Source organism: Phacochoerus africanus, chromosome 10 (genome assembly GCF_016906955.1).
Source record: "Phacochoerus africanus isolate WHEZ1 chromosome 10, ROS_Pafr_v1, whole genome shotgun sequence".
Classification (NCBI taxonomy): domain Eukaryota; kingdom Metazoa; phylum Chordata; class Mammalia; order Artiodactyla; family Suidae; genus Phacochoerus; species Phacochoerus africanus.
Genome location: NC_062553.1, coordinates 20,490,780 through 20,515,845, shown reverse-complemented (window position 1 = coordinate 20,515,845; position 25,066 = coordinate 20,490,780). Strand labels below are relative to the sequence as shown.

Below are 25,066 nucleotides of genomic sequence, written 5' to 3'. Positions count from 1 at the left end.
CGTTCTCTCTCTCTCGGGTATACTTCTGTTACATCTTTAATATGACACTATCAAACTGCTTAAAGCCATACCATAACTCATCTCTTTACCCCCAAACTCAGCATGGTGCTTGGCAAAAGCAGACTGCGTAGCAGATGAGTGAATGCATGGATGAAGGCATGAGTGACTAGCAATGCTATCAGTAGACTACAGTTAAGAGAGACAGTGAGATGTAGTAAAAAGGAAACCATAAAACGGAATTCCATGCAAAGTTCAACATGAGCCCGGAGGTGGAAGCGGGAGAAGTTCACACAGGTCTGAAAGGAATGAGGTGTCAGGTGAAGGGAGCCTTCATATAAGCTCTGGTAACCAGAACTACAGAATACAGAAAATATAGTAAAAGGCTTCAAGATAACCATGACATAAAACTTACATGATTTGAGCTACCTACTGCAGATGTAACAATATTTTAATGCCACAGAAAGGAAACGTAATAATGAATTGTAGGCATGTGCACATCTGGAATGTGTAATACATTTTTAATATATAATTATAAATAGCTCCTATCTACAGCTATCTACAAAAAGCTCTGTGACTTACACAGTTGATTTAAGTTCCCTGACAGAGCCCCTTTACAGGGACTCATCTCATTGCCATTACCATACAAAAGGGGTTTGATGACAGCTACTGCAGTTTTCCTTTCCCTTCCTTTCAAAAAGGCTTCGGTGGGCCGACCTGAAAGCTGAACTTCTACATTTATAAACTTTTCTTCTGTAGTAATGTATTCACTATTTTTAAAAACCGATCTTGATTAATTATGTGACGTTATCTCAACAATTCTACCAGCATCTGATGTTATCTCTGATAACCTTTACTTAATAGAAAACAGTGGCTAGAACATTTGTCGTCAAAACATCGAGCAGCCAATTTTATTTCATATTGTTGTTGTATAAAGAAACTTCCCAAAAGAGAACAGAAGAAAAATTCTATAGATTCCAGGATAACATCTACAACTTGAAAAACCCTAATCCCATTTCAATGCTCTACTATCCTGTTTTGTTTTAACTTAGGAATTTGGCTTTTTTAAAAGCAAGAACTCTTATTTTATTTCATCTTTTTCTTCCTTCCAGCATCTAGTGGAAGATACTCAATTCACATTTGTTGAACTGACTCGTAGCTGCATAATTTCATCATTACAGTGACATGCAGAGTAAATTCAACAATACTGATGTCGTGGTGCAGTGGTTAACGAATGCACTTTTCATAAGTGCAGTTCCCGTCGTGGTGCAGTGGTTAACGAATCCGACCAGGAACCATGAGGTTGCGGGTTCGATCCCTGCCCTTGCTCAGTGGGTTAAGGATCTGGCGTTGCCGTGAGCTGTGGTGTGGGTGGCAGACACGGCTTGGATCCCGAGTTGCGGTGGCTCTGGCGTAGGTGGGCGGCTACAGCTCTGATTGGACCCCTAGCCTGGGAACCTCCACATGCCGAGGGAGCGACTCAAGAAAAGGCAAAAAGACAAAAAAAAAATACTGATGTCAATGTAACAGAAGCCACTTATAAGTTGCATATGTAAACAAACTGACTAGAAATACAACATGTACAAACAGTATACAGTAAGAACGGATTAGAGTCTTTTTTGATATAAGAAACAATCTAGGTTAGAATGGAACATTATCAATCTTGTTAAGGCCAAGTTCCAGTGGAATTACCGAAATTTTTAACATTTAAATTTTTAACAATTATTAGGTTAACTAATGGAGACTTTTATTTATTTATTTATTTATTTATTTATTTATTTATTATTTTTTATTTTTAAATTATTTATTATTATTTTTTTCCCACTGTACAGCAAGGGGGTCAGGTTATCCTTACCTGTATACATTACAATTACATTGAGTTCCCATTGTGGCTCAGTGGTTAACGAATCCGACTAGGAACCATGAGGTTGTGGGTTTGATCCCTGGCCTTGCTCAGTGGGTTAACGATCCAGCATTGCTGTGACCTGTGGTGTAGGTCGCAGACGCGGCTCGTATCCTGAGTTGCTGTGGCTGTGGTGTAGGCTGGCGGCTACAGCTCCAATTAGACCCTTAGCCTGGGAACCTCCATATGCCATGGTGTGGCCCTAGAAAAGACAAAAAAAAAAATGGAGACTTTTAAAATATAATTTAGAACAGCAGTAACTAATAATTCCAGACAGCTAAGAGATAAATTGGCACCCCGTACTTTGGTACCAGATCTTTCCGATTCAAATGCTGCTTTGGGCAAAATATTTAACTTCTCTTTGACTTGGTTTTTTCAATCTGTAAAAAGGGGTTAATAATACATACTTTACTGTAAACTTGAAGCTTAACTGAGATAATATAGAATACCTCTATGTAACACACATTCAAAAATGGTTGCTATTATTTACATTTTATTTATTAACCTTCATTTTTTTTGAGGTTTAACTTACGGTCACTAATAATAAGTGGTTCTTATTGCTATTAAAAGAATATCAATTAAGAAGGATCTATACATTAATCCATTCAAACAGGTCTTTTCATAAAGGTGGATCCATATCAAATGAATAAGTTTTTGTTACATTTACCACATGGTCAGAGGTTGGCCCTTTGGTATTGTCTAAAAAAGATGTAGCTGGCTCATCTTCTAACTCTCAAAATTACTTTCCTTGGGAATATGTTTTTTAAAAGCCCTGATTTTTCAGACAAGAAGAAACTAATGACTAAAACTTGCAACTTTAAAACTTACAAATATTAAAGAATGGATATATGTAAATATTTTCTTTAAGCCCTTAGCCACAGAAGCAACTTACAGATTTTGCACTGAAAAGTAACATCTAGCAAATAATTCTCCATGAGTGGAAAAAAATTCATCTGGATAATAAAAACCCACCTGGGAAGCGTTGTTCCTTTGACATTATTGTCTCTAAAATTCTTCTCATATTGGGGTAGTTCAACAAATTCTATCAACCACTGAAGTGTGTCCTCAAGGGTCCAATTATGAACTGGGAAAGAGAAAAAGAGAAGGACTATTTTAAACATACCTGCTTTCACAATTTATACAAATTATATATTTATACACACACATGTATATAATTACTATAACTTCAGGGGAAATAAAGATGTTAGATTAAATTTTCAATTCAATTCAATCAACAATAAGTACTAAAATGCTATTTAGCATTTTATTAGAATGGAGACATACCTCCTACCCTCTTAAGAGCTTACAATCTAGAACAGAGAAGACAGACACATAAAAGAAAAAAGAACAAAATATTAGCACAGTTAATTCTAAAATAAGCATCTATGCAAAGTTTGAACAGGATGAAATAATCCATTGTTTCCTTGGTTGCAGAAAACTTACCAGATATATATGTATTCAGTCTTTCTTTCACTTAGTCATCCATCCATCCATATCATGCAATAAACCTTCTGAGTATCGGGTGCCATTCTAAGCACTGTGACTATGTCAGTAGACAGATGGATAAAATCCTTACCCTCATACAACAAACTCTTCTGGGAGTAGGGAGAGGCAATTAATAAACAGAGGGAGAAAAGGGGGGGGGGGGGGCGGGGATTACCGACAGTGATCAGCTATTTAGAAAGAAAAGATGTCAAGGTAAGTCTCTCTGAGGAGCTATCACTTGAACTGAGACCTACAAACTGCAAGGAGCCAACACTGCGATGACCTAGGGGAAAATAATCCAGAGGGGGAAAGCTGGTGTAAAAACCCTAAGATGAGGAATGAACGAGCTGTGTTTGAGAGACAGAAAGAAAGTAGACCAAGGGGTCAGACCAAAGAAGACTCAAAAATTCTGGATAGTTTTCTAATTTCAATAAGAAGGAGGGGTAAATAATCTATAATTTTAGAATATCACTCTCCAATGTGAAGAATGAATTGTGGGAGACAAGACTATTATCAAAGAGAAATAAGAAGACCATTCATTCTTTAACTCTCTATACAAAAGGGGTTATTGCCCAGGAGCAAGATGCTAGCAGAAGTTATGGTGACAGGTGGTGAGACTCAGGACAAATTCTGGGGAAAATGCTGTTAGATGTTCTGATGAAATGGATGGGGCTGGTAGCTAAAGGAAAGCCAAAAACAAACAAACAAACAAACAAAAAACAGAGAGCGGTGCTACTAACTGAGCTAGGAAAGAATGAGGAGGAATAGACTGGGGAGACAAGTACAGGCAGGTGACAGAGGCTGAGAGTTCTGATCTTAGATGTTCGGTTTAAAGTATGCATTAGGTATTTCAATGCAAATATACAGTAGCAGTCAGATAGAGAAGTCTTGAGCTTAGGGAGGAGTGAGGTTAGGAATAGAGACTATATGGTCTTTAAACTGAATGAGTGGCCCTGAAGGGTTGAAGATAGCTATTCATAGATTGTAAATCATGAAGAAAAGGACAGCTAACATCTCTTTCCTCAACACTTATTTTGAATTTAGCCCTTTATATGCATTTTTTCCTTTAAGCCTTAAACAAACAAACAAACAAACAACCCCAGTAACTTATGAGGCACTCACATGATTATCTCCATTTTGAAGATAAGAAACTGAGAAGTTAATGGGACCTGGATAGTCAAGATCGGGACTGGATCTGGCCAGGCCAATTAACCCAGGACCCGATTCTATGCTACTCTGAGAGCAACAATATTAAATAACAGCAGAGATAGAAGCAAGCAGTTAAACACTGGAGGAAATTCAAATAGTCCTGCTCGAAGAATATGAACAACAATGATGAGTTTATCCAAAAGAAAGAATGCAAGTGTGTTTGAAAAAAGAAGAGCTCCATTCTGGCTGCATTTAATTTGAGGATCTGGAAAAACAAAGTGCTTATAGATCACAGAAAAGGCCGGAGGACAGTGAAGCAAACAAGTGAACAATAAAAGCAGATCTGGGATCCCTCTGTGATAAATCCGAGATGAGATCTTTCTGATAAACTATAGAAAATTAAGAATTCACTTTTGCAAGCAAAGCTAGGTTTTTACAATCTGCCTTTTTCATTAACTGTTCTTTAGAGGAAACGCTTAAACAAACCATAAACACAAAATTAATAAAAATTGAGTTTTAAATTATATACCATAAGTAATAACTGTATACTAAGATAAAGCTTTGGCTATTTTTTTAATGAGCTCTCCTTCATGTGTTCCAATCATAAGTTTGGACATGTGCCTGAGGCTGCTGTATCCATTTAGCCAAATAATTTAAGTTATTATCAGCCAAAGGTTCAGGCTCTGGGTGCTTTCCACTGAATTTAATACATGCAAAGTAGCCTTTTTACACTTGTGTTTATTCCTATTCAAGATGAACAGCATTGAGAATTGCCTTGTCTTGACTGCCAAGAAACCGACAGTGCAGCTGCAATTCGCACACCCACACATAAACCTCAGCCAAGAAAACAGGATAAGATCCTCTCTGTCATTTCTATGGGCTGTTCAACTGATCAACAGCAAAAAGTCCCTAATCTAAACACTCTGTACATCAAAATAGTCCCTCAGTTCCCAACGAGCCAAGATAGAAAAGAAGAAAAACCAAACGAAAGAGTATGTGTAAAGTTCCCAAATCCTGGTACTACTCTATCTAGCTAACAGAATATTATAGTGGTTCTAAAGTGAATGTTCTTTACAATGAATCTTTAAAACAACAAAATTCTAAGAGAGCACACAGTTTCCTTTAGGGGAGAGGTTCATTTCCTCTTGTGCTGTTTGGTTTCTTTGGGGATGCCTAGTAAATATCTTCACTTCTCTTAACCAGGACCTGCATTTTATATTAGCTTTTTCTGCTCCAAATACAACAGTCATCTTTCAATTCTTAAGAGAGATAATACGATGTCCTTCCTCAGGGCCTTTGCACATGCTGTTTCTGCTTTTTTTCCCTCCATCTCTGACTTATCTTTGCCTAATTACTGTACTGAGCCTTCCTATCAGTTAAAACTTTAATTCCTTAGGGGAGGCGTCTCAAATACTGCTATACAATCATACATCACTCTGTACTTTTAGGCATAGCATTTAACATTATAATTATTTATTTGTAAGATTATTGTTTCAACATCTCTTTATACCACTAAAGTATAAGTTTCTTGTTCACCGTTCTATCCCTAGCACTTGGCACATAAACAGTGCTCAACAAATTATCTGTTGGATCCTCCTGAATAAGAGTAGAACATGCTTAATTGACAAGTATTATCAAAATCTATTTTCACACTTTAGAAAGAAGACCTAAAGAAAGAGAAATAGGAATTTGTCTGTATAAGAAGCTTTTGATGGTATAAGAGTCATTTAAGAATTATCCATAAATCAACTATACTTCAATTAATAACAAATTAAAAGATAGAATTATCCGGTTTCTTATTACCCACCTCTCACTGTTTATTTGCACGTGCTGTTGCTAAATGGCATTTCTACCAGAAGGCAAGCAGAGAAGGATACGGTATTCCTTAAAAATTTATATATATTTTTTTAATCTATCTGCAAAGCTACAGAAATGTCAGTTTCTATATTGTTAACTTACATTGTCTCTGCTGGAAACTGTAGCCAATGCTATAGATTGGTGTCTCTGAGTGATTTTTGGCAACTTATTCCAAGGCCAAAAGAAAGAACTCTGGAAAGCAAATAGACGTGATTCTATTCCCAGCTGTGCCACTAACTCACTGTGATATTACAGCCAGGCTATTTAACTGTGACTCAGCTTCTCAAGACACAAAATAATGAAACTGAGCTGCTCCATGTTTAAAATTCATTCAAATTCTATTTTTATGATTCCATTCTAATAAACAAGAGATGGTGTTTAAGATATTGCTAAACTGTTAACCCAGAACAGTAGATTACAGAATACTGAGAGGGAAAAATTAGCTCTAAGAACTTGCGGAATAGCAACAAAAACTGCTCCTAACATTTAGTATGTGTTTATTAAACGCCAGGATATTTACAAAACTTATTTCAAACAACCACTGCAACTACCCTCAAGTATATACTCTCACATCATATTGAACCTATAACTTTTTTGAAGTTCTTAATTAGATGAAACAGATTTCTAAATGGTCAAACCAGGTATCAGACCAAGTCCATTGCTAGAGCTGTTAACTCCTGTATGATAACACTGCCTCTTTAGAGTTAGATAAGTGGTGCTAAATACCAAATTAGGTACCACAAGTAGACAGTTTATGCTCCATACCTACAGCCATTTACGCAGTTTTCTGACTCTGCCACTCCTCCAACCTGGAAGAGCTCGCCCTCCTCCCTTCTTTGCAGGGCTTGCTCTCCCTTCGCCTTTAGGACTCAGATCAGGACCCCACTCCTCCCTGAAGTTCTGCCTATCCATCCCTCTCCAGAGTACAGTTGGCCCTCGTTGTGCCCCCTGATTACATGTATATGTGTCTTCCATAGGCTTTATCACATACTCTAATCTAATAATCCATGCCTGTAATCCTCTGGGTGATGAGTTCCTTTTACGGAACACAGTGATTATTCACACCATAATGCCACATTCCTTTGATACACGATTTTACATTTTTCTATACACTTTCACATACATTCTCATTTAACACCCCCCTAACCACATTTGAGAGACAGCTGTTATCTCTACCACTTATACAGAGAACCTGGCCAAGAGAGGCCATTAATTACATTCATGGAGTTACACTGTCTAATCTTCTGACTGCAAGTTCACTGCTGATATAGGTGACTCCTGATTTAAAACAAGAGCTCACTATTTACAACTCAAAACACATCTTCTCTTAGAAGCCAAACTTCCGGACATATAGTACTAATAGTAATTCAAGAGTTAAACATTACATATGAGCAGTCAGCCATGGGTAACTGCATTAATGCATTCAGGATTCCATTAAAGACTTTCAAGGCAGCATTGCGGCTTACTGAAGGCCTGGAGGCAGTAACACAGTAGCCCAGTGGAGCTATGCCAGTTCTCCATTGAGAGGGTGACTCCTAGGACTTGAAGAGGGGGTTCGAACAGCCGGAAGGGTAAGATTTCAAATAATCAAGGGATTCAGAGCTGGAGCAAGGTTCTGGAGCAGAGAAAGTTGTGTGGGACAGGGGAGAGTGGGCACAGGATGGTGACCAGAACCAAAGCTCCAGGAGGCGAAGGACGTGGGGACACACACATTTATGGACTTTTCACAGTAACAGAGGCATGATGAGGGCTCTCCTTTCCAGTATCTCCCCCTGCTGCTATCAACAGGGCTCCTTCTGGAATAAGAAGGGAGGCTCCTGAGTCTATACCACAACTCTCCTTTCTCCCCTTCCTGCTTGCTACTGCCATCCTGTCACCAATTGTTTATAATAATTACTTGGGGTCAGTACTTTAAAAAGTTGGAAAATGATAATGGGCCTAAGGGGAGCCAGCTTTTAGACAGCAGTAGGAGCTGTAGTAATGCAGAGAATGAAGAGACAGAAAGGGCTAGAAATAGCCAGTAGCAGAGAGGTAAAACAAAACAAAACAAAACCGACTAGCATTCCTGTAGCTACCCAGCAAAAGCAGCATTTTAAAAAAGGTTCAGGAGTCATGTATAGGTATGTCCTCAGTTGTAAAACCAGGTTGTAAGAAGAAGAAACACTCCAACTACAAGTGACCTCTCCTTCCCCTGAATTTCGGTACCTCTTACTACTTCTCTTAAATGGCATTATCGCACATGCGGCCTCCTTCTGTAACTATTTGCCTAATTACATCTTACGTTCCTACCATATTGTAAACTTCCAGGAGCCCAGCATAAAGTTGCTATTTAAATATTAGCTGAATATATAACTGACTGTTTTCCTTCCTTAAAGACAAGAACCTGTTTTATTTTGTCTTTAATTGTGTCCACTTGGTATTCCATAGTTGTGTGAAAAACAAACAATACTGTTTTCCTGCTATCACATTTCAAAGCAACATAGGAGAATCCCTGACTCAAAAACAGGATCACAGAGACTTACACCACAATGCAGGTTAGAAGGTACCAGTTAGCAGCCATGTGCCTGACAGCAGGATGAAAAGAGAAATTGTGTGCATCCAGTGCATTTCTGCCCTAAGCCAATGTGAGAGCCACAAACAGTGTGGAAGAGAAACGTCCAAAGATTACAATATATGTATTTACTTGCTCATTTCATCTATAAAAGGCAATCTTATGAAACCACTGCACCCAATGCACTTAGCCATATACTTGTATTCAGTTACAGGCCTAAAAATACAAAAGAGATTAGTGAAGTACCACCACCAGGTAAAATTTTCATCTGTTATATTTAATGTAAGTACATGCTGTCCTAAAAACCATCAAAGATGATTTGTGAAATCACCTAAATACCGTGGAAAACACGAATTCCTAATTATAATGCATTAGTGTACACGTAACAGACACGTGAATATCGCAGTAGCTAACACTATCTGAGCACTTGGCAAGTTCCAGCAACTGTGGAATTATTTCACGAAATCCTTTCAACAATCATATGAAGTAGGTTTTAGAAGTAATACAATAATCTTTTTTTTTTTTGCCTGTTTTTAGGGCCGCACCTGCAGCATATGGAGGTTCACAGGCTAGGGGTCTAACTGGAGCTACAGCTGCCAGCCTACACCACAGCCACAGCAATGCCAGATCCAAGCCATGTCTGCAACCTACACCACACCACTCACGGCATCCTTAACCCACTGAGCTAGGCCAGGGATTGAACCTGCAACCTCATGGTCCCTAGTTGTATTCGTTTCTGCTGAGCCATGACGGGAACTCCACTACTATAATCTTGGTTTACAGATCAGGAAGCTGAAGCTCAGAGAGTATGAGTAACTTGTCTAAATTCACACACCAAGAAAGTAGTGGAGATAAGATTCAAAACTATGTCTGTTGAGTTCAAAGCCCCAACTCTTCACCATTTATGCGCCTTCCTCCTCCCCTCCTCTGCATGCTAAGAAAATTTCAAAATACAAATTCACAATCTGCTGTGTCATATCTTGGACACAACAGGCACACCATTTACATTTCTTAGTATCTCTCCTACTACTTTTTCTTTCTGTCTTTTTATGGCCACACCTGTAGCATGTGGAAGTTCCTGGGCCAGGGGTCTAAACAAAGCTGCAGCTGCAGCCTACATCATGGGCACAGCAACATCAGATCCGAGCCACATCTGCAACCTACGCCACAGCTGAGGCAACACCAGATCCTTACCCACGGAGGCAGTCCAGGTATTGAACCCGTATCCTCAAGGACAGACACAATGTCAAGCTCTTAACCAGCTGATCCTTCTCCTACTTTTTAAAACCTGCTACATCCTAAATTTATGATTAAGATATTTGTAATACTGTTCCTAATGTGTAGAAAGCAACTGGCATAATAGTTTCTTTTGGCAAACTCATGTATTTTAGAGAAATCAACTTCTAATATCATAATAGAATACTATATTACTATAGTATATAGTATATTACTATATTACTATGGTATATAGTATATAGTATATTACTATATTACTATGGTATATAGTATATAGTATATTACTATATTACTATTGTATATAGTATATTATATTACTATATTACTATGGTATATAGTATATTATATTACTATATTACTATGGTATATAGTATATATACTATAATACTGTATAGCTAAATACAGTACCATTAAATACACACTACTTTCCTTTAAAGTATGAAAATGCTTTCCTTTTTTTTCCATGCCCGCAGTATGTGGAAGTTCCCAGGTCAGGAATCGAACCTTCGCCACAGGAATGACCTGAGCCACAGCAGTGACAGCTGCAGATTCCTAACAGTAAGGCCACCAGGGAACGCTGAAAACATCTTTGTAAGTAACAAAAGTTGCAGTAAGGAAGTCAGGAAGGAGAAAGAATGAACACTATTAACAAAAGTAACTACGTTTATAGTTGGCCGTATGAAATTGTTAGTGAAAGAAATTCTACATTTTGAAGCTACTCTGATACACAAGCTAAAAACTATCTGTTGTTTGAAAAATGTCTGGATTATTGCCATGTTTACACAAAGTGCTAATTTCTAAAACATAAGTGCACACCAATGTTCATGACGTTTCCAAATTCGTCTAAGACTTTCAAGTTACAAAAGCATCAGAAGTTCTTACAGTGACAGACATAACTTATCATGCGAAAATACAATTAACCAAAGGTTTAACAGAGCAGGGCTTCCATGAAAAGCAACTTTCTTGAAGTGTAATATAAACATTAAAAAAAAACTTTTTAAAATATAAAAGATGAAAACAAGTGTAAAGTCTTCCGCACTTCATCTTAATTCAGGCAGTTTATAGACCCTGTGGTGTCACTTTTGAGACTTTAGATGATCAGCTGCTCAGCACAGTCCAGAGAGGCTTATCTTTAGAACAGGGCCAGCATGTGAGCGCCTCGTCTGCATGGTGGTCAGCGGGACATGTGTCTGTAACATGGACTAAATTCCTGCACCATGCTATATTTGGACACCAAAAAGCCACACCCTGAACTTGGGAAGTCTAGATATTAGTAGCTGTATTAAAAAGGAATAAATATCACACTTTCTCTTGAGCACTTTACCTTTCATCATGTAAGAATTACATGCAAATTTTAGGCACCCTAGATAAATAGTGGTAAATGTCTAAAGGTTCAGAACTCAAAAATTACCAGGGTGTTTGCTCTCTTCCCCAAAATGACCAGTGGTACAATGCACACTAAGGGGAGGCTTTAATTCTTTTCCTACTGTAAACTGCAGTCTTATCACTTAAACAGACTGTACTATCCACATGAAGGTGATGAGGGATAACAAAGACTGATCTAAAAAACAGAAACTGGGGAAAAACAGAAACTGGAGTAACACTGAGCCTCAAAACTGTATGACCGTTCTAAAGATTAACAAGATATATGTGGAAATAATTCTTAGGAACAGCAAAAGTACTCCACGAATATGTAATAAATAATATAGATAACATATACCACATGTATTATATCATAATATAGTAAGTATCAGATCAGAAATTTTTATAATTAAGGAAATTCAAGGAATTTGCTTTCTTTATAAATGATTTAGTAAGATCACTGACGGGCTCAATAGTCCCAATATTTATAAGGGAACTAAATATTTGAGTTTTCCTAAATATCTCCTTATGGTATCACTGAATAGTATCACCTTAGGGACTAAGTGGCCAAATCTGGCTATGCATCTTCCACTCACATTCAGCCCTCAATCTTTTTTTTTTTGGAACACTGAACTGAGAACACAAAAAGTATTTCACATCAAACGAAGATAAGTGCTTTAAGGGCACACAAATCTCTTTTTCGTTGCTATATTCCCAACATGTTATACAAGGCCAAAAATACGCAGGCACTAAACAAATGTGGAATGGCAGATGTTTCTTAGGAACTCAATTAATACTTGCTGGATGAGTGAGTAAATAACAAAAGGATTTATTAACCAAGGCTGCCAGGAAAATGTCACCTTTGCATTCACTCTAAAAAGAGTGGCATTTCTAGATAATGCAACAAACTTTTCAAAAGTATGGTTAAGCTTCATAAAAAGAAAAGGGTGCTACTTTTCAAAGAATATGTTTAACAATGACAATTCTAAATTATAGCTTTATAAATGCTTGCTTAATTTTCTATTAAGATTTCAAAAATGCTCAATTTTTTTTCTCTTGGAATTTGAAAGTTTATTCAAAAGATTTTCTGTACAGGTGACTTGGGATTCTTTAATCGACAAGTATTTACTGAGTGCACAGTGGTTACTAGGCACTAGATAAAATAAATGTACAGTAATCAGAGTCAAGAAATTATTACCAGGACTAGCAGAAAGTTCAATGTAAGAAAATGTATTGCTAGGTGTTCCCCTGTGGCGCAGTGGGTTAAGGATCCAGCCTTGTCCCGACAGTGGCTAGGTTGCTGCTGTAGTGCAGGTTTGACCCCTGACCCAAGAACTTCCACATGCCTCAGGTGAGGCAAAAAGAAAAAAGAAAATGTACTGACTTTCAGAGGGAGTTCAACAAAAAATGAACACAAAGCCTGGTTAATAAACACCCTGGATTTTTTTTTAAGAGTATTAAATCAAAGGCCAGCTAAACATTGAGCTTTCAATTTTTCGGCTTGTGAAATTGAAAATTTCAATTTCACAGCTTGTTGGCACACATCTCCAGGTAAGAAAAGACACTACATGCAAAACCTATTAACCCTTATTTCTTCTAGAATAGAAACAATCACCAATTCCAATAGTAAAAGCACTTTCGAGATAATTCTACTCAGGACATGTGTTCAATCTGTAACTACATGTGACTTCTTCTAATGCATTTAGCATTTAAAACTCTAATAGTTCACAAATACTAACAGACGCATTTACTTGGTATACAGCATTTTCTAATTTAGGCTTCACCTACTACATAGAGGAGTGGTTTAACTCATTATTACAAATGCCAAAACAACTTTTAGGAAAGGTTCCCTTGTTTTTTGAGCTCTACAAACATAGTGATTAAAACAATAAAATACTGAATAGCCTCCCTATTCATAGGGGATTTCTGTCAACAGCTAGAGTGACGTGAGGAAGGAAATATGAAAATAACGTACTTCAATAAAAAAAATAAATTCCTAAAGATGGACTCAACACAATGTTGCCATAGAGTGCTCAGCTCACTTGACGTCTCTCCAAAGTTCCTTTTTTTATTCTCAAATTGCCCAACAGTAGCAAAGTTCCACATAGGATGACAAGATAGGCCAGTGGTGGGAAAGTCTACAAAATGAGGACAATGGGAACACTAGGATGGTGGCTCTGTGAAGGCAGAGGTCCCAAAAAGGCGGGCTCCTGAGTGAGGTGGGAGCACAATGGTGTCAAGTGGCTAAATGTGCACAGCAGGACTGTGCAAATTAGAAAATATACTGAAGTAACAGAGTGAAGGTTTTCTTAAGGTCAGTGAAAGGCGATACAAATAGTGAAAGAAGTTAGGCTCATATTAACCCAGTCGTGTTAGACTGGTATCCATGTGAACTGGTGTCAGGTGTCACGGAAAACTTGTGATTTTCAATATACAGAGAGAAGTAAACATAGGGACGTGTGTTTAACTCTGTCCATTGAGACGGCCTGGAAACAATACCTCAGTGGCAAGGAGAACACCTAGTAGGCAAATAAATCTTGGTTTCCAAATACCACCTTAACTAAAAGGAACCAGAACTCCTTGGAGAAATGGTTGTTTCCAGGGCTGAGAAATAACAAAATAAGCCTGGAACATTGTTTTGTACCAGAATTAAGGAAGGCTCAAAAAATGATGGAGACATATATATAAAAAAACATAAAAGCCAACGTGAAAGGCTTCCCGCTAGCCATATTTGGGGACAAATCAAACATGAAAATAATGACAGTAACAAACCCACTGAATAAAATTAGAACCCATGAGTCCATGATGATATAAATGAATAAACACAGAAGATCAATCTTTAGAAGGTCATAAGATTTGGGGATTCACTATTTCTCCAATTTCTATTTTCAAGATAGGTCTGTTATTTCCCACCATTTTCAAAGGACAAAATATTGATAAATACACTCTGTTTGAATTTCTTCCTTACAGTAGGATGCAACTTATAAATGGAAGGAATGATGGCATTGGAAAAATTACAATTTTCCCACCCTCAGAAATAACAATTAATTTAGACAAGAAACCGCCATGAAGGCTAAAACTAGTGGGCGAAAGAGATATGTGGAATAAGATTTTATAGGCTTCAACTTTTTCTCCTCAAAAAAATATTAATTCCAATTGGGGGGGGGGTAACTTGACAGTTCGAGAAATAGGGCAGACACTACCTGAATCAAGTGACCAAAGGTGACACTACACAAGACAAACAGAAACCCGTGCCACTAAAAAGGTGACGAAAAGAATCATTTCTGTGACAGGCCAGCCCCAAATAACCTAACCTAATCCTGTCAAAACATCAAACGCATCCTGATTTAAAGACAATCTATAAAATGACACTTTTGAAAATCACTGGCCAAAGACATGCATGTCCACAAAATACTATGGAATTATTCTAAATTAAAGCAGACTACAAAGCCAGTATAATGGATACTCTTGGATCCTTTGGCTATAAAGGTCATTATTCAGACAAACGGTAAAACTGGAATGAGAGTCTCTGAACAAAGGAGCTCTAAGAGTTCTTCTGTTCTGGTCCTGCAACTTTTCACTAAATTTGAAATCGCTTTCAGTTAAGAAATTTAAAATTGTATTAATAATCTTTCTTTTTCAATTACGTAGGTAGAAAGTTCTAATAATTGCTAACAGCTTTATTAGTTTGCAGTTGGTGTTTTTCTTCAAGAAATTACGGTAATCTTTTAACACTAACAATGATAAAAGCAAACAGTAGTAGGCCCTTATTAGCTGTCAGACATTGTGCTAAGCTCTCTCTCTTAATTTCTTTAATCCTCAACACATTCCTCTAAGGTGGGTACGACTACTACCTACATTTTACAAATAAGGAAAGTTAAGTACAGCAAGATTAAGGTACTTGTCCAAGGGAACCGTATAGTAATTGTTATATATAAAGATCTGAATCCAGGCAATCAAGCTCCACACTTGCCTTAGGATTCTGTCTCTCCAGGAAAGGAGAGCAGTACCTGGGAGTTTCTCAAGACATTAGCATCTAAAACATGACAGACTTCAGTGATTACGGAGTCTCCAAATTCCTAAAAAAGTTTACTTGCTGTAATACTCGCTTAGCACCAGGCTGAAAAGATATAAGATCCTAAATTCATAACATTGGAAAGCTTCTGGTATGTACTTGTGATGTTTATTTAGCAAAAAACTGATAAACTACTACAGAAATATTTATGATATATTTGAAAACTAGACTTTAAAGAAGACCAGTTCTCTTGATTTTGGTTGCATTCAGGAACAACTTGAAATTTAAGTAGTCTTTTTTAGAAACATGATGATTACACTGGTTCAAAACATTAAAACATTTAAACCTTACTATTTTTCTACTATACAAGGAGAGCTGGAATTAGTTTCTTTCTTCTTCTTTTTTTTTTTTTGCCTTTTCTAATTGTCTATTCAATAATTCCCAGCTGTATTTCTTTATTCTCTTGCAACTGACTTATTTCTCAGATCTGGAAATGCTTTCCTGTTTTAACTTTTTTTTTTTTCAGGCCCTAGATTTGTCAATGGGGAAGAAAGTAATTCTTCTCACTATGGTGAAAGAGCGTTGGAGACAAACCAACAAGTGATTACCAAATAATTAAATTCGGAGTTCTTAAATTATAAACTGCCCTTGCATAATTGATATTCTATGCAAACAGAACACTTTATTATCTAGGAAGTAATGATTATTCACTGTAATGAATGTGTTGACAAACCATCACTCACAGAAGGGACCTCTAAGTACTGCATAACCAATTTACCCGAAAAACAAGTGAATTCTTACATTACATACTATTTGTAGTTTATACATGCCTCCAGTCTACACAAACACTACTAGTAAAAATGTCACACCAATTTGGTATGTCAGATAATTATGCTCCTTGATTCCTATCGCTATAAAAAAGATAATCACAATGACATCAAATTAATTTAAAATATACTATTAAAATTTTTCACCAAAAATAAGGAAAATGAAGACAGCACTGTAAACAAAACAAAATTTGCATTTCTTATAATAACCTCAAACTCAAAAAAGTACTGCTTTCCCTAAACTTGATAATAGCAAGATATTACCTATAACTACTTATAATTTAATAATTTTTTGTAATTTCATAAAGGCATATCTTCCTAGACAATTCTGTGGATACACTTATAAACTTTATACTCATTTACTCTCTAACGTTATATATGTTCTTTTTCTTGACCGAGAAGACCTCACTTGGCAAAAATTCTTCAGTAACTCAAATGATAGGAACTCTAGGACATCGTAAGACATAGCACTGCAAAAATCCTTCCACATTCTTAAGCTCTTTAGAGCAAAGCAGTCAGGAACAGTAGTTGATATTCTTAGATATCACTTAGAAGTGCAACACTATTTGCCTTTTGGGCGTGTTTAGGTCATGTGCCAAGAAACACATATTCTAAATTTACACATATTTGGAGGGTGTCACTTTCTCAACATTTCCCAACTAACTCAGAATGGACAGCACCTGGTTTTGGCCATCTTAAATTCATGTCTCTGATCCTTCAATGATGCTTTTTAAAACACCTATGTTTCCTCTTGCACAGTATAGACATGTCTAGTGATCCTAGTCAGGCTTCACCTTGTCAAAGGAAAAAGAGCTGTGCAGGAGTTCCCTTGTGGCACAGTGGGTTAAGGATCTGACAGTGTCACTGCAGCGGCTTGGGTATTGGCCTAGGTACTTCCACATGCCAAGCGTGTGGCCAATAAAATAAAATAAAATAAAATAAAGAGCTGTGCAACAGTGAAAATCTGTAATAGAAAGGAAGATATTTGGAAAGCGTAGAGATGGAGCAAAATTTACTGATATAGTGTCCAGGGTTGAGAGTTACATAAGCTCATTTAATTAAAGTATCAAAATGGGATATAATAAAGCATCTGTATTTGGGAAATAATACACTCTTATAAAATCAGAGGGAAACCCAAAAGAGGCCTATGAGAAACTCTGATTACATTTCAAATGTTTTGGATTGAAAGTATCAAGAACATACCAAATTTTCTGAAAGAGCAGGTGTATTTTACAGCCTGTGACCCATGCAGCCAGACCCTACTCATCTACTTCTAGACCCAGAATAAACTTTTAAGCTTTCCTTCCACCTACTGCTGTCAAAGTCTAGTTTCTCTTGCTCATCAATCTGTTGGAGCTGTTTGTCAATTAGGTACCCCTTTTCTCTCTGTCATCTTTCTTTTTTTTTTTTTTTTGCTTTTTAGGGCTGCACCTGTGGCATATGGAGGTTAGGGGTGTAACTGGAGCTGCAGCTGCTGGCCTACCCCACAGCCACAGCAACACAGGATCTGAGCCACGTCTGCGACCTACACCACAGCTTGTGGCAACACTGCACCCTTAACCCACTGAGCAAGGCCAGGAATCAAACTTGCATCTTCAGTGGATCCTAGTCAAGTTCCTTAACTGCTGAGCCACGAAGGGAACTCCCTCTCTGTCGTCTTCTGGGAAAAGACCCACGATTACTCGGGAGAAGGGGTCAGAGAAGAAAATAATCATAGGACATACCCTGGAAGTCACATTGATGGGTCTATGGTATGGCCACATGACCTAAGCCGTTTCTTCCTGAAAGTTTTCTAACTAGAATAAGGCAGGAAAGACTCCTATTTTTCTTTGGTCATGATCTTGGGAAAAGGTTAAGTCTAAACTGCTAGCGACCATAGAGTTATTAGCTTCTAGGAAATGCAGTAGGAGAAAACAAAATTAAAATCAAGGGAGAAGTGGAGAAAGAAATACAGATAACCAGAGTGGATTAAGCCCCTGCCTATATACCTACACTTCCCTTGAGTTAAATAGTTTTTAATTAATACAGGTTGATTTTCTTCTGCATCAATTATTTCTCAACTGGGTCATTCCATTACTATGTAAACACAGTTAAAATCTTCCATCTTTAAAAAAAAAAAAAACAACACTTCCCTCCATCATACCTATCTTCAAGTGTCACAGTCCCACTTTTCTTCTTCCTTTGAAAGTCAACAATATTTGCTGCCCTCACTTCTTCTTTAATCCACTCCAATCAGACTTTCATTTCCACCACTACAGTGCAACTGCTTTGTCAAGACCATCAACAAGCTTAACCTACTTTGCCAACCCAAAGGTCAGGTCGCTGTCATGATTTTAGTCGAACTTCTGGAGCCTGTGACAGTGACTAAGCCCTTTTTAAAGACGTCTCCTTCATACACTTCAGCACCCCAGACTCTCCCGGTTCCCTTTATACCTCACTGGTCTTTTCTTCTCTGGATCCTTCTCTGCTTCATGACCTCTCATCATTCAGTCCTTCACTTCTTTGCATCATGAGCTCCATGTTTCTCAACCTTTTTTTTCCCATTATTGGTCACCCGAGTCTTTTTCGACTTTTTCCCCTTAACTGCCTCTATCTCCAAGAATTTTAACTGCAGTAAATAACACCTAGGTTCCATCTTTAATTCCTGTGCCCACCCCCATCAACTTCCTAAATCCAACCCAACAGCAAATCCTGGCAGCTATTCGTTTGAACTGTATCACAGATCAGACCTCTCTGCTCCCTGCCTCTCACCAGGTCATTGCAAGAGCCTCTGCAGGCCTTTCACTTCTACTAAGGCCCCGCTTCTCCAGAGTCTAATATCCACACAGTAACTACACAGTCCTTTCAAAAGAGAGACCACACATCACTACTCTTCTGAGAACTTGTAAATGGAGCAGCACTTGCAGCATGCTTACATTGTACTTACAATAAACCCCAAACTCTTTGGGAGGCCTTGCAAGGTCTTACGGGATCTGGCCCCTGTTTATCTCACTGACTTTGTCCCCTACTACTCTCCCCATCCTTTAAGACCTGCTAGCCTTTGTACAGTCCCCTCGATAGTATGGTCATTCCAGTCTCAGAGTCTTAGCCAGGATGATCTCCAAACCTGAAATATACTCAGACTTTCCTGTAACTCATTCTCTCTCACCACTCAGGTCTATAACCAAATATCACTCCTCTGGGAGTTCTTCCCTGAATACATTCAACAGCCCCCAACCTACCTGATCACTACTACGTATCATCCTGCTTTACTTTTATCATTATCACTTATATGTTCCAGCAGCCCGCGAGTGTGTATATATCTACATCCACACATGCAAACTTGTTCAGTATCTGTCTTCCTAAAGAGTGATAACTTCATGAAGGCAGTGTATCTCTTCTGCTCAACACTCTATCCTCAAAACCCTGAATAATGCCAGTCTCCAGGAAGAACTAGATCAATTTTTGATGACTTAATGAATGAATAGAGCAAGTGAGTCTGACTTTTGTCACCTGCAATTAATAAAACCATTGATTAGAGTATTCTTACAAAAAAATTCCCATTTCTTGAGGTATTTGAGTCTCTCTTTATCTTCTGCCCCTAAAAAGATTTCCTAAAGCAGAGAAACTGCTCAAACTTTAAGCAAAGCTCTGTAGTAAAAAAGAAGACATAGTATACTGTAATTTTAAGCCAACCAACAAAGCATGATGAACAACCAGTTATGCAGAGGAATTTATTAAGCGTTTAGTTTGTGATCAATTCAGCCTCCAGTATTTAATATAGTGCAGGTTCCATTAGAAACTAGAGTGATTACTTTCGGGGGCATTCCTGAAACCCACTCCAAGAATCTAGGCATAATCCTAAAGCATATACCCAGTAATTCAAAAGGTAACCTTCCCTTTTTCAAAAGCTTCCAATTACACATGTAAAAGAGAGTGCAGTCTAATGTCATGGTCAGATTCATGCAATTGAGCATGCTCGTGAAAAACAGATGAGAGAAATTTAACAACTGCCAAAGCAGATCAATCTTCAGCTATCTCACACTGCAATCTGAGATATGCTTACCTTTGCTAAGGTCACAGGCTCTGGATCAGTGGGTATGCAGCTAGCACACAGAAACCTATTATTATTCATTGTAGTAGAGTTGTAGCACTATCATTAAAATTCTGCCACAAAATATTTGATACTGGTCAAAACATGGAAAATAAGGATGTTAGAAATTCTACATTCTTACAATATATAATTCAGAAACCAAATCAATAAATAAGCATATTTATAAGGTAAGAAATGTCTTGGGCCTCCCCTCTCTAATTACTCACCCTCCCATTTCCCCCTTTGCAAGCCCCCTCCACTCCCTTCCAGAAAGTTCAAGACATTGTTTTAAAAGAACCATCACTCAAATTTTTCATGGGAAGTAAATTCTACGAAGGATCTGAAAATGGCTAGAGACAGTGCCATCTAGCAATGAAGAATTACTCTGTCAACCAGTGTCTTGCCTGTCTTAAAGTCATTTTTTCATTACCTAACCATATCTTTTCAATCCTTAAACCAACATAATTATCCACTAAGAAAATAAATACTGACATTTATTACACTAAGATGTAAGAAGATGCAATCCCAACTCTTACGCACAATGGTAGTACTTTCTGAACAAAATCTTTGCAGAATTGAAAATTTTAAATATTCAACTTTTTAAAATGTCAGCAGAGTAGTTCCCTTTTTCTTTAAGAATAATCAGATGTACCAGTTCTTCAGAAAACCTTTTACTAGATCTTACTACCCATTTGTAACCACCATCGAATTTCCTCCATTTTCTTGCCTATGCCTTAAATAGGGGGTTACCCACTGTATCTATTTCATATCTTCTCATTCTCTTAAATCATTTTTATTGTGGTAAAATACACGTAACATAAAATTTAAAATTTACCGTCTTAACCATTTTGAAGTGTATAGTTCAACGGTATTAAGTATGCATACTGCTGTGTAACCATCACCACCATCCAACTCCAGAACTCTTTCTATCTTGTAAAACTGAATCTATACCCGTTAACCAGTAACTCATTTCCCTACCTCTACCCCACCCTCGTCCCTGCAACCACTTTTCTGTTTCCTGTTTCTATGATTCTGACTACACGAGGCATCTCATCTAAGTAGAATCATACTGTATTTGCCTTTCTGTGACTGGCTCATTTCACTTAGCACAAGGTCTTCAAGGTCCATCCATATTGAAATACATGTTAGAATTTCCTTACTTTTTAAGGCTGAATAATATTCCAGTGTACACCACATTTTGTTTATTCATTTATCTGTTGATGAGCATTTATTTAAGCTGACTCAACTTAAATCTTAGTTTTTATTTTATTTTATTTTTTTGGTTTTTGTTGTTTGTATTTTTAGGGCCACAATCATGGCATATGGAGGTTCCCAGGCTAGGGGTCGAATTGGAGCTGTAGCCGCTGATGTCTGCAAGCTACACCACAGCTCACAGCAATGCCGGATCCTTAACCCACTGAGTTAGGCCAGGAATGGAACCTGCATCCTCATGGATGCTCATCAGATTCATTTCCGCTGAGCCATGACAGGAGCTCCATTTTTCTTTTGTTTTGTTTTAAACTTAAATCTTTTTTTAAGATTTATTTTGTGTGGCTATGGGAGTCAATTCACCATACCAATGCTTAAACTGATTTCTTGTACATTAATGATTTTCTTCTTGCCATATCTAATGGCCTTTTTCTAATACATCATATTACTCCATATCAGCACTACTGGCTACTTGTCATCTCTCCTCCCTCTGTTCCTCAGTGAGAGAAAGAGAGAGAGAGGTTGAAAGAGAGGAAATTACTTACAAAGATTCATATAATATAAAGAGAATAAAACATGAAGGATGTGAATGAACCAGAGAAATAAAATGAAACTAAGAGCATGCACCAAAAAAACCAAAACAAAACGAAACAAAAGAACCTTAATAACAGCTACAAAAAGCAGACAAAGAAGGGAAACAAAATCAGTGACAGGGTTCACGAGATATGCACAAATCATCAACTCAGGAGTAAACTATTCTTATTATACAGACCTAAAAAAAAACAACCCATTCTTCATGAGGGCTCTCAGCAGGTACTCTGCAAATGTGGTGTGCTATGCCCACAACTACACAACCATCCGTCACTTCCTGAAAACCCTCCCCTATAGACTTTCAAGAAACTGTACCTTCCTGACTCACCTCCCACGTCTTTGATGGCTGCTATTTACTTCAGTAGCTAATCCTTTGCTTTGGTCTTATTCGCATTATGCCCAAGGGACTATTCTCTTTCCTTTTCTTAGTGAGCTCTTAACTCTTAGGACTCTAACTAGGAAGTGAATCATAACTCTATATCATTAATTGTTTTAGAACAGAGCCCTTAAGTAGCATAAGTTCCTAGTGATAAACACCTGTTTTATACTTTTTTTAGCTGATGACATGGTCAGGAAAGACAACTGATGATGGAAGTAAAAAAAATTCCCTTCAGTGCAACTTACATTTGCTGCTTTCTTTTGTCAGACGGATCTAGACTCTTAATTTTAAACTAATAACTTAAGTAAGCAGCCGATTTTAAACACCCTGAAAAGTATCTAAATGACCCACCAACTTCAACACCTTGGAAGAAATCACACCGATGCAAAGAGAAATAGAAGACTCGCTAAACATTAGAAGAATGCTTATTAAGGACCTTTTAATGCTTAATCCTTGAAGAGCGCCTTAGACAGATAAGAAGGTTACAAAATGAAGATTATTTGTAGTTAGTACTCTATCTGAATAAAGTAACTATCCATAGAGTGAAAAGATTTTTAAGTATAAGACATATATATAATGCCATGTGATTTATTTTTTATCATACATTCCCTCTGAGACATATTTATATATGTAATATAACATACAAGTATACACACTTGTTCCAGAATTATAGAAATGTTTAGAATTTTATAAATAAGTCATGTTCATATTCAAATTGAAATGGATATCTAGAATATCTTTGAAATCTTTTATTTTCATTGTATTTCATTGTATTTTCATTGCTTCTAAACTGCTAAGTAATATTCAGTGGAATAAAAAAAAAAAAAACCCAAGGACGCATACGACTTATTTGAAAGATTTCTGTAAATCTGACCGCCTTTAAAAAGGAAAATACTATTATCAATGAACAAGTTCCTCATCCAAAAGAGCAGAAACAAAGTATTTGTTCCACCTAAAGTAGAATTTGACATAGTGAATCGCCTGCAATAACATATATTTTAATAACCAGAATTTGAACCAGAGCCTCTCCTACCCAACCCCTGCCCAAACCAAGGATGAGTAACGCAAACTTTAACACACACATATGGAACCGACTCCCGGTTGGTGGGCTAAGGGGGGAAAGAACAGTAAGATGCTCAGGAAAGCCTCCTGTTTTCTAGATAGTCCAAACAGTGAAAAGTGGACAGCCCTCATTTTTACCTTCTGCAGAAGGTTCTGTTACTGTACTCCAAACTTGAGGTATCCCTTGAGGCTGTGAACATAGCAGAGGAGAAATGTAGAATAATTCAGGTGTACAGAAAACCATAATAAGGCAAATTCACAATCAATTTTAGAATAGTACTTCCTTAAATTATAAGAAAAGCTTCACCATATGACTAATCCATAAAAGTTTCTTATTTGAGGAAAAAATGAAGCTCACAATATATCTAACTTACGTGTTCACACAGAATAGAGATTGTCAAGTTTTCTAGAGCCGAAAGTACAGAGAGATGTAATAGGTAGCTGATCCCTGCATCCTACTCTCAGATGTGGTCTGTATTTCACAACAAAACCAAGAAAGAACTATACAGGAAGACAGCTGTCTCAAAGTCAAGTATCTTCCACAGATGAAAAAGGCATAATTAATCTTAGCAAATCAACCCTAAGTCTCCAAGAGTCAAGTATCCTGAAGTAAAAGAAGAAGAGTGCCAACAATAAAAGAGAGAGAAGAAGACAACTACTATAATAAAAACCAAAACAGTTAGCCCTGATGAAGAGAGCTGACATTGAGAGAACAGAGAGACCAAAATACTTTCACAGGATGAGATTAAGAAAGATTAGCAATTTACTGTGAGTGCCCTAAAGTGACTTGGATTATTACATAATAAAAAGAAAACTGTATTATTATTATTAAAGAACGCACTTATACAAAGTATAAAAATCAATTCTGATCGATACAAAAGAGTGTTCTGCAAATTGATCAAGTAATTTAAAATTGATCAAGGAATATTTATGCCATTCTTACAGAAAAAACCCATGTTAATATTTAAAAGTTGGTTGATAGAATAAAATAATACATTTGTGTCACCTATTCTCAACAAAATAGAAACTTTGACTGCAAAAGACTTTTGTTAGCGGTGCAAATAATGACATTGTAATTCTGAAACTAGACTCTACCTCAAAAACAGGCCTTCTCTCGTCTAAACTACTTTCTGTGGACAATGAAAACCTAGTACCTGGAGTTCCCATCGTGGTGCAGTGGTTAACGAATCTGACTAGAAACCGTGAGGTTGCGGATTCGGTCCCTGCCCTTGCTCAGTGGGTTAACAATCCGGCATTGCCGTGAGCTGTGGTGTAGGTTGCAGACATGGCTTGGATCCCGCGTTGCTGTGGCTCTGGCGTAGGCTGGCAGCTACAGCTCCGATTGGACCCTTAGCCTGGGAACCTCCATAT

The 25,066-nt window shown here is 37.4% G+C and overlaps 1 protein-coding gene across 5 annotated transcripts in view; it reads right to left on the bottom strand.

Moving 5' to 3' along the window:
• STIM2 (stromal interaction molecule 2) overlaps positions 1 to 25,066 on the bottom strand; it is a 152,914-nt gene that overhangs the window by 26,489 nt on the left and 101,359 nt on the right. For all 5 annotated transcript variants that reach the window (XM_047797948.1, XM_047797951.1, XM_047797947.1 and 2 more), the window contains exon 4: positions 2,873 to 2,984. In XM_047797948.1, the coding sequence (XP_047653904.1) occupies positions 2,873 to 2,984 (112 nt within the window). The remainder of the gene's footprint in view (positions 1 to 2,872; positions 2,985 to 25,066) is intronic.